The 11,196-nt window shown below is 45.7% G+C and overlaps 1 protein-coding gene across 1 annotated transcript in view; it reads right to left on the bottom strand.

Moving 5' to 3' along the window:
- Positions 1-2,993: 2,993 nt before the first annotated feature.
- The window catches only part of LOC117530232 (putative mediator of RNA polymerase II transcription subunit 26), a 792,446-nt gene continuing 784,243 nt past the window's right edge, over positions 2,994-11,196 (bottom strand). Inside the window, exons 6-7 of the mRNA XM_034193160.1 lie at positions 3,918-4,002; positions 2,994-3,793 (exon numbers count right to left, since the gene is read on the bottom strand). Coding sequence (XP_034049051.1) covers positions 3,712-3,793; positions 3,918-4,002 — 167 coding nt within the window. The 3' untranslated portion in view covers positions 2,994-3,711. The remainder of the gene's footprint in view (positions 3,794-3,917; positions 4,003-11,196) is intronic.

Genomic DNA, 11,196 nt, shown 5'->3' with positions numbered 1-11,196 from the left:
TGAAGATTACACTGTGAAACAAATCGTTATCTAGGTAACTAGATCAATCTAACTGCGCAGATTAAACAGCTAACAGATACAGTAAAACACCACTGTGCTCCGGAACAGGAAGTGATACAATACCGCAGTGAGAGCCAACCACCAGTAGAGGCAAAGAGAGACAAATATCTGATGTGTTTGCAGTATAGTCGTCTGAGAAGTCAAACACAGAACAGATGGTAAAATAAAAGTGCAGAATGGAAATGGGGAAAAAAGTTCTTTATTTCTTTGTATCTAACAAACTTAACTTTACTACATTTTTAGTCTCCCTTTAAACTATTATCTGTTCCATCCACATGAACTACACAATGTCCATGATCCATATGTTGCTCTCTAAGACGGCATTAAACTCGGATCGGAAATCAGGAAATCCATTGTAACAATCAGCTATTTCCAGAATACATCCACATGTTCTTCCAATAGGTCTTCTTGTAAATGCTGACATATTTGAAAACATGACTTCTATTTTTGGAAATATTAGGACATCACTTCTTGTTGTGAATCTCAGGAACCTTCCCAGTTTGTCTTCATTTAATTCTCTTATATATCTTTTAAGGTGGTTGTGGACCTCCCTTTGGCTTTCTGTCATTGATTCTGGGAACTGAAGTAATCCCACTACTTTTTTAGGAGTTGGTTTGTTGTTTTCAAACATCCTCAAAAGCTCGTGTGAAAGAGACATTTGGCATCACTACGTCCTTCCAACAATCTATCACAAACATAGGCTTTTGCACCAACTCCTTGTGTGCAATCTCTTGTAGGATGTTTCTCAGTGTGTCTGGTGTAACTCTTGTGTGGCATTCGTAGTTTGACAGAACCTCAAGAACCTCATCCAACTCAACTGATGCAAAATCATCGAGGGCCTGCTGCAAAATATTGTGATCATGAGAACTTACAAAATGCATAAAGGTTTCAAGTAAATTAGTTAACACTTCTCTATATAAAATTAACTCTAGAAGAGGTAGAGCCAGTTTGATTGGCAGATACTGGCATGTGTGGTAACCTTGGACAAGAATCCTCCCAATAGCCTTCCACGTTTCACTGCTAAAGTCATGCTTTATAAAAGGTACCTTTACATTTGTTCCCACTGTACAGCGCTCATAAAAATGTTGCCAAAATGAGGAATAGACATCCCTTTGAACACCTAAACCAACAGCATTTTCCACAGAGTTATCAGTTACAGTGGAGGTAGAAGACACCTGTGGTGTGGGGCATGGAGTGGGCACACTGGAGGTAGAAGGCAGAAGGCACCTGTGGTGTGGGGCGTGGAGTGGGCACACTGGAGGTAGAAGGCAGAAGGCACCTGTGGTGTGGGGCATGGAGTGGGCACACTGGAGGTAGGAGGCAGAAGGCACCTGTGGTGTGGGGCGTGGAGTGGGCACACTGGAGATAGAAGGCACCTGTGGTGTGGGGCGTGGAGTGGGCACACTGGAGGTAGAAGACACCTGTGGTGTGGAGCGTGGAGTGGGCACACTGGAGGTAGAAGACACCTGTGGTGTGGAGCGTGGAGTGGGCACACTGGAGGTAGAAGACACCTGTGGTGTGGAGCGTGGAGTGGGCACACTGGAGGTATAAGGCACCTGTGGTGTGGGGCGTGGAGTGGGTACACTGGAGGTAGAAGGCACCTGTGGTGTGGGGCGTGGAGTGGGCACACTGGAGGTAGAAGGCAGAAGGCACCTGTGGTGTGGGGCGTGGAGTGGGCACACTGGAGGTAGAAGGCAGAAGGCACCTGTGGTGTGGGGCGTGGAGTGGGCACACTGGAGGTAGAAGACACCTGTGGTGTGGGGCGTGGAGTGGGCACACTGGAGGTAGAAGGCACTTGTGGTGTGGGGTGTGGAGTGGGCACACTGGAGGTAGAAGGCACTTGTGGTGTGGGGCGTGGAGTGGGCACACTGGAGGTAGAAGGCAGAAGGCACCTGTGGTGTGGGGCGTGGAGTGGGCACACTGGAGGTAGAAGACACCTGTGGTGTGGGGCGTGGAGTGGGCACACTGGAGGTAGAAGGCACTTGTGGTGTGGGGCGTGGAGTGGGCACACTGGAGGTAGAAGGCACTTGTGGTGTGGGGCGTGGAGTGGGCACACTGGAGGTACAAGGCACTTGTGGTGTGGGGCGTTGAGTGGGCACACTGGAGGTAGAAGGCACTTGTGGTGTGGGGTGTTGAGTGGGCACACTGGAGGTAGAAGGCACTTGTGGTGTGGGGCGTGGAGTGGGCACACTGGAGGTAGAAGGCACTTGTGGTGTGGGGCGTGGAGTGGGCACACTGGAGGTAGAAGGCACTTGTGGTGTGGGGCGTGGAGTGGGCACACTGGAGGTAGAAGGCACCTGTGGTGTGGGGCGTGGAGTGGGCACACTGGAGGTAGAAGGCACTTGTGGTGTGGGGCGTGGAGTGGGCACACTGGAGGTAGAAGGCACTTGTGGTGTGGGGCGTGGAGTGGGCACACTGGAGGTACAAGGCACTTGTGGTGTGGGGCGTTGAGTGGGCACACTGGAGGTAGAAGGCACTTGTGGTGTGGGGTGTTGAGTGGGCACACTGGAGGTAGAAGGCACTTGTGGTGTGGGGCGTGGAGTGGGCACACTGGAGGTAGAAGGCACTTGTGGTGTGGGGCGTGGAGTGGGCACACTGGAGGTAGAAGGCACTTGTGGTGTGGGGCGTGGAGTGGGCACACTGGAGGTAGAAGGCACTTGTGGTGTGGGGCGTGGAGTGGGCACACTGGAGGTAGAAGGCACTTGTGGTGTGGGGTGTGGAGTGGGCACACTGGAGGTAGAAGGCACTTGTGGTGTGGGGTGTGGAGTGGGCACACTGGTGGTGGAAGGCGGCTGTTGCAACATGAATTCAAAGTCATATGGCTCTGTCATTCTCATCTGATGAATATTCTGCAGTATCAACATATGAGCCAAATGTGACTTCATCATCAGATGAGGAGGTGAAGTCCACAAGCTCTGTGTTGTGTTGAGGGTCTTGGGCATAGCTGTGGTCAATGACTGAGGAGAAATCTATGTCTGCATTAGGTAAGGCTGGGTGGCTAAGTGTGCTGCCTTCAACATGATCATGAACTAACAGGTCACCATCTTCTGATGAATCATCATCTGTCTGTTGATTAGAATGATCTTTATCGCTTTCATTGTCACTTGACTCCAGGAGTTCTGTATCATTGTTTCCTGCTTCTGATTCAGATGTGTCTGTAGGACTTGGCTGTGTTTTGCGAAAAGTAGCAATATAAAATGGTAACCTGGACACACATGTAGTGTCATAGAAAACACCAGTGGTAATGTCCTTCTCAGTGATTCTATTTTGCTTATAATGCCAGAGCTCAAATCTAAAATCACTTTCCTGGCCTTTTGTGGACTTTGCCACCAGGAAAGAAAAGATTCTTCCCCTTTTCTAGAACAGTGTGCATCCCAGTTTCTATTTCAAGATCCAAGGTTCGAGTGCCACCTCCTTGTTTGGCTCTTATTTGCTTAAACTCCCCCTTCTCAAAATGAATCCACCCTATTTCAATTATGCGATGGCTCGCTTTACCTCGCTTTTTGGCAGGACCAGTGCGTTCATTGTGCTGTACTGTTCCTTTATTTTTTATTGGCAGCAATTTCTTTTGTCTGTTGAAGTTTTGACCTCAGTTTTTCAAAAAGTCCAGTCTTCCTCCTCTCAAGAGATGTTTACCTTTGCAAAAGTTTCTCAATGCCAGACGATCCCCATATGATGGAATATAATTAGCCAGATCGTGGTCCTCCATAAGACAGATGACATGGATGTCAATCTGTGGAAGTAAAGGACATAACATCAGTTAACAGATTATTCATAAAAACGTTAATTAGGATGACACATAGCAATGACTGCTTATAAATATATGGCTTTGTATTTATTGTGTGTATTCCTGGTACCTTTTCATTCTCCAGATAGTTAATAACCTCCTCTGGACACCACGTTCTCGCAAAAAATCAGAGACTGTCAAGACTCTGCCCTTTGCTGTAAAAAGACAGCACAATATCAATCAACAACCTTAAATCATACATGGTTTGCATTATCTGACCTAATGACACAGACCAATATAACTAAAAATATAAATATAGAAAAATATTTTTTAAAACTTGTTCATTTACAGTAGTTGCTTTAGCCTGCTATTAAGTTTTATTAATTTTGTAATGGGCTATAATAACTTGCTAGTAAATGTAAAAGATATTGAGCCTATGCAACTTAAAAGCATACATAAAAAATACATTTAATACTAGCTACATCAACTTAATAATTTGATAGCCAAATCAGCAAAGCTAACATCCAGGCTAGCTGTTACCTGCATTTGTATTAACAGCAAGCACAAGCATTATATCTCTCAGACATTAAATATTGAAACCGCTACCCATCTATTAATTCTTTTTGACAGTAAAAACGTACATGATGAAGCCATTGTTCCATCTCATTCCATCACTATGTAGCTGTAGTTACGTGTTCTAATCTCGCGTTGTCTTTTTCTCACAAATGTACGTTTATAATGTCGCAAATTTGAATGTTTAAATCTCACAAATTTGCGTGTTATTTCTCGTAAATTTGCATGTTTATTCTCGTATATTTGTGACTTACTTCTCGCAAATTTGCTACTTTTTTCTTGCAGATTTGCATGTTTTTAATCTCGCAAATTTGCGTGTTATTTCTCGTACATTTGCATGTTTATTCTTGTATATTTCTGACTTTAAACTCGAAAATGTAATCTCCATTTTTTTTCCCTGTCTTTGAATGGCCCCAATATGCCGCCGTACCTTTGTATTAGGTTACATTATCTCATGAATAGTAGCCTTCTTCTTGTACCTGTTGGAGATGTTTATTTTCAAAGAGGATCTGTACTAGATTAGATCTATGATTAAATATAAAAGGTTCTTAGCTAATTTACTTGTACTTATAAATATCAGGATTTTTGCAAGATTTGTCATGTTACATTCTGTTCGAAATCAACTCTAAACAAATAATCTGATTATCCTGCCTGAGTTACCTTGTTTAAAAAAATCTTAATCATTTACCTTTTACACTTAATTTTTGGAGCCACTTTTTACTTCTTAAATAAAATCATTTTAAGTAAAGAGACTCTTATATAAGCAACTTATGATATAATAATAATATCCATCCATATTCTTCTGCTTTATACAAAGCAGGAAACACTAATGATGATATATAAAAAAGAGCTATGTTAACATACAAAATATTAACACAGCACACTGATGAATTAATTAATTTGGTATTAACTCATACATCATCAGTATAATAATTTTTATAGTAGTCTACATACTACATATGGCAAATATCAACATTAATCATAACAAATGATCAAAAGTCCAGCAGCTGTTATTAACAAGTTGTGAGAAAACTTACCAACGGTATCCATCCTTAGTACTGCCACATTTTTTTAATTGCATTCTATTGTTGCAAAGGGAACATCTCTTCTTTTTGCTAATAAGTTTCATTTTCTGCAGCCATTTTATCAGCACTATTCTTTTCTTTTTCCCCTTTTCAATTTTTTCTAATAATTTTTGAGTTAAATTCATAATGAAGCACAATTTTCAGACGATTCAGACACGTCGGACTGAAGAAATTTTGGCGGGAGTAGAAAAAATGGATACTGGTCCATCCCGAAAATTAAGTCCGTCTAGAAAATGACTAAATGCAGAAAGACCCAAGTGGCGTTATGAAGCGACATGAACGACAAAGAGATTATTTGTGAACACAATAAAAAAAAATAATACTGTCAATTATTTTTAATAGATATTAACAAACGTTGAGTTAACTGTTTGTTAAATCCAATGGGCGCCGCGTGCGACAAAAATCCAATCTTGCAGATTTTTTGGCCACTGAACATTACAAGCTTGGTTAAAGTCGTTTGAATCCTTGCGGTGCCCGCACCGCACGACGTTCAGGACGGCATTTGCAGGCACGCAAATGTGTCAAATCCGGCTTTAGAAATTAAAAACCCTCCCATGTGTGGCTTCTACCTGTGCTCCTAAAACAGGTGATCTCAATAATTAGCTCATCCACCTGCCTGAAGAGCTGAACTAATTACAATCAGCTGGTTTATTGGCAAGATGGAACAAATATGTGGCTTGACTTTTACTTTCTGAAGCTGTTTTTGACACCTCTGGCAGGCAGTGTACATAGGGGGGTGAAGGCTATGCATTCGAGTGTATTTACCACATTTTGTCTTTTGATTTTAGTTGAGCCAAACATTTGTGACTTAAATGTAAAGCTCATCTCATCTCATGAGTGTTTCAACTGAGCTTCTGTCACGTTTACCATGTGTTTAAAAAGAGCAAGAGAAATTATTTGCTTAACTTTCTAACTATATATTTACGATTTATGCGGCATTAGTTTGTCCATCCATCCATTTTCTTCCACTTTATCCGGAGTTGGGTCGTGGGGGCAGCAGCTTAAGCAAAGTCGCCCAGACCTCCCGATCCACACACACCTCCCCCAGCTCCTCCAGGGGAACCCCAAGGCGTTCCCAAGCCAGCCGAGAGATGTAGTCCCTCCAGCGTGTCCTGGGTCTTCCCCGGGGCCTCCTCCCAATGGGACGTGCCCGGAACACCTCTCCAGCGAGGCGTCCAGGGGGCATCCAGAAAAGATGCCCGAGCCACCTCAACTGACTCCTTTCGACGTGGAGGAGCAGCGGCTCGACTCTGAGCTCCTCCCAAGTGACCGAGCTCCTCACCCTATCTCTAAGGGAGCGCCCAGCCACCCTGCGGAGGAAACTCATCTCGGCCGCTTGTACTCGCGATCTCGTTCTTTCGGTCATGAGCCAAATCTCATGACCATAGGTGAGGATCAGAATGTAGATCGATCGGTAAATCGAGAGCTTTGCCCCCCTACTCAGCTCTCTCTTCACCACGACGGTCCGATACAGCGACCGCATCACTACAGATGCTGCACCGATCCGTCTATCGATCTCACGCTCCATCCATCCCTCACTCATGAACAAGACCCCGAGATACTTAAACTCCTCCACTTGAGGCAAGGACACTCCACCGACCTGAAGAGGGCAAAGCACCTTTTTCCGGTCAAGAACCATGGCCTTGGATTTGGAGGTGCTGATTTTCATCCCAGACGCTTCACACTCTGCTGCAAACTGCCCCAGTTGACGCTGAAGGTCCTGATTTGACGAAGCCAACAGAACAACATCGTCCGCAAACAGCAGAGATGAGATTCTGTGGTTCCCAAACCAGACCCCCTCTACACCTGGCTGCACCTAGAAATCCTGTCCATAAAAATAATGAACAGAACCGGTGACAAGGGGCAGCCCTGGTGGAGGCCAACGTGCACTGGAAACAGGTTTGACTTACTACCGGCAATGCAAACCAGACTCCTGCTGCAGTCGTACAGGGACCGGATAGCCCTTACCAGCCCTTACCCTGTACTCCCGGAGCACTCCCCACAGGATGCCCCGAGGGACATGGTCGAACACCTTCTCCAGATCCACAAAACACATGTGGACTGGTTGGGCAAACTCCCATGAACCCTTGAGCACCCGATGGAGCGTGTAGAGCTGGTCCAGTGTGCCGCGACCAGGATGAAAACCACACTGCTCCTCCTGAATCCGAGGTTCGACCACCGGTCGAATTCTCCTCTCCAGTACTCTGGAATAGACCTTACCGGGGAGGCTGAGGAGTGTGATCCCCCTATAGTTGGAACACACCCTCCGGTCCCCCTTCTTAAACAGAGGGACCACCACCCCGGTCTGCCAATCCAGAGGCACTGTCCCTGATCGCCACGCGATGTTGCAGAGGTGCGTCAGCCAAGACAGTCCCACAACATCCAGAGACTTAGGGTACTCAGGACGAATTTCATCCACCCCAGGAGCCTTGCCACCGAGGAGCTTTCTAACCACCTCGTGACTTCGGCCTGGGTAATGGATGAGTCTGCCTCTGAGTCCCCAGTCTCTGCTTCCTCCTCGGAAGACGTGACGATGGGATTGAGGAGATCCTCCAAGTACTCCTTCCACCGCCCGACAACATCCCCAGTCAGGGTCAACAGCTCCCCACCCTCCCCAGTGGAGAGCTACTTCCGCCTCCTGAGGCGTCGGACGTTTTGCCAGAATCTCTTCAAGGCCAACCGATAGTCCTCCTCCATAGCCTCCCCGAACTCCTCCCAGACCCGAGTTTTTGCCTCTGCGACTGCACTGGTTGCGGCACGCATAGCCTGCCAGTACCTGTCAACTGCCTCTGGGGTCCCACCTACCAACAAAGATAAGTAGGACTCCTTCTTCAGCTTGACGGCATCCCTTACTTCCGGTGTCCACCACCGGGTTCGGGGATTGCCGCTGCGACAGGCACCAGAGACCTTGCGACCACAGCTACGAGCAGCCTCATCGACAATGGAGGTGGAGAACATGGTCCACTCAGACTCCATGTTTCCAACCTCCCCCGGGATCTGGGAGAAGCTCTCCCGGAGGTGGGAGTTGAAGACCTTGCTGACTGAGGGTTCCGCCAGTCGTTCCCAGCAGACCCTCACGATACGTTTGGGCCTGCCAGGTCTGACTGGCTTCCTCCCCTCCCAGCGGATCCAACTCACCACCAGTTGGTGATCGGTCGACAGCTCTGCCCCTCTTCACTCGAGTGTCCGAGAAACGTGGCCGAAGATCAGATGATACGACTACAAAGTCGATCATTGACCTCCGGCTCAGGGTGTCCTGGTGCCACGTGCACTTATGGACACCCTTGTGCTCGAACATGGTGTTCGTGATGGACAAACTGTGACTAGCACAGAAGTCCAACAACTGAACACCACTCAGGTTCAGATCGGGGAGGCCGTGCTTCCCGATCACCCCCCTCCAGGTCTCACTGTCGCCGTCCACGTGGGCGTTGAAATCCCCCAGGAGAACAATGGAGTCACCAGTCGGAGTGCTATCTAGTACCCCTCCCAGGGACATCCCAACAGCCAGGGGCTGTGAGCATGGACCGGGCCGCCAGGCCACCCGCGATCGACCGCCACCCAATCCTCTCTGCACCCGACCCCCATGGCCCCCTCTGCAGGTGGTGAACCCACAGGAGGGCGGGCCCACGTCGTTTTTTCGGGCTGAGCCCGGCCGGGCCCCGTGGGCTAAGGCCTGACCACCAGGCGCTCGTGCGCGAGCCCCAACCCCGGGCCTGGCTCCAGGGTGGGGCCCCGGCTCCGCCATACCCATCTCGGTCCTTGATCTTCTAGTGGTCATGGAGGTTCTGAACTGCCCTTTGTCTGACCCGTCACCTAGGACCTGTTTGCCCTGGGAGACCCTACAGGGAGCACAAAGCCCCCGACAACATAGCTCCTAGGATCATCCGGGTACACAAACTCCCCCACCACGACATGGTGGCAGCTAGAGGGGCATTAGTTTGTGATTAAAAAAAGATGATGTGGGATTTTAAATCGTATAACGGCCCTTCATAAAATAAATTGCTCTCTTCATGCTGTTTTAATAACCCTTTAAAACATAATAGACATGCATTATGCTGATTAAAGATGTAAAAAGATGTTCTGTAGGCTTATGTGTATGGCCATTGTTTTGGAGACCAATATATGACAGTAATCTTTCTCTAAACGCCTTTTTTTTTTATGTATTCTAACATTTGTCTTTATGTGTGCATTGAATTTTTCAGTATGCCCCTCAAAAGAAATAAAAGGGATCGGAAGCCCGTAGCAGGACCTAGTAGCATGATTATCCCTATACCACCAGAAAGCACAGATGTGGAAAGTAAGTATACAATCTAACCTATCCCAATAATCATGTTAATATTGCATTAAAAAAATATAATTTCATTTTGTTAGGTGCAACAGCAATTGCTCCAACCGCCACGTCATTACTGGAACAAGAGAGGGAAAAGATTAAGGCTCTGGAAGAAGAGCGTGATGTTTTAAGAGAGCAGATGAAAAAACTGATTGATAGTGGCCCATCCACGTCCACGTCTGCATCCTTATCCGGTTAGTATTTTATAAATCAGTTTATAATATCTGCGTTAGTGTGTTGGTTATAAATAATAATACATTTATTTCTAAAGCACTTTTCAATACATTCAAATATGATGTAGAGAAAATTTAAAAACATTGTCTCAAAGAGCACCAAAACTCAACTAAGCACATAAACTTGATCAGAGTTGCATCTCCATTTCTATTTGAACAGTTGGATTTGGCAAATGGCAAATATTTTGACCAGCTATTCTCAAAGTTTGGTGTGTTGAGGCCCACTTATTAATATTTGAATATCTTGGGGATTTCCCCACTAATGATGAATGATTAGTTTTATTTAAAATCATTTCTATTTAAAATATTGCAGATTAAAATTCCATAAGAAAATTATAATAATACAAATACTTCTTTGCAGTCTTAAATGGGAAAAAAACAACAACTTGAAATTGTAATTTGTATAAATTATTTTGTTGTTGCTGTTCATTAGTTTTGGGGCTCGCTGCTATACCTCCACCCCCATATTTGTATTTTATAAAACTACTCACACTACAAATAACAATATTGAATGTAAAAATAAATGAAAGATACACTCAAACCACAAAATACACTCCTGATTGAAATCTTAAGACCAGTTGAAAAATTGCATGAATTTGCCTTTTACTGTTGGATCTTAAGAAGGTTCTAAGGGTCCTGTCCCACTGGCATTTAGGAGGATTTGTTATGGATTGCTCACAAAATTGGCTCATATTCGCTTAACATCCGCAATATGCATGAAACATGCTTGTATGAGTCGGCTGACACCCACACACGTCCGCAATTATCTGCAGAGGTACGTTTTTTCTGTTACCAGGATTTTTGAGCTGCACAAAATTTTGACTGCGGATGACATCCGCCTTACATACTCCATACATACATATACATACGCAATCTATGCACTGTATATCCGCCGTCATCTGCTGATATCCGCAACTGACAGGGATTTGCGGCTTGGCAGCGGAGTGGGACAGTGTGCAAAATGGATATTTTGCGTGCCCATCATGTCCACATCACAAAGTAAATAAGTTGTAGCGACTGCATACAGATTGGTCATGAATAAAGTGTTTTTATTACGTCTGCTTTGTATCTGATTTGCGGCGGATGCAAATCAGATGCGCTGTGTTCACAGCTGGATGCCGTTCTTTGTTCCACCAGCTGCCATGTGCTCTGCGCTGGATGCTGTGTATATAAAATAATTATTTTGTG

The sequence above is a fragment of the Thalassophryne amazonica genome, chromosome 18 (assembly GCF_902500255.1).
Source record: "Thalassophryne amazonica chromosome 18, fThaAma1.1, whole genome shotgun sequence".
Classification (NCBI taxonomy): domain Eukaryota; kingdom Metazoa; phylum Chordata; class Actinopteri; order Batrachoidiformes; family Batrachoididae; genus Thalassophryne; species Thalassophryne amazonica.
This window is presented reverse-complemented; position numbering and strand designations above follow the sequence as displayed.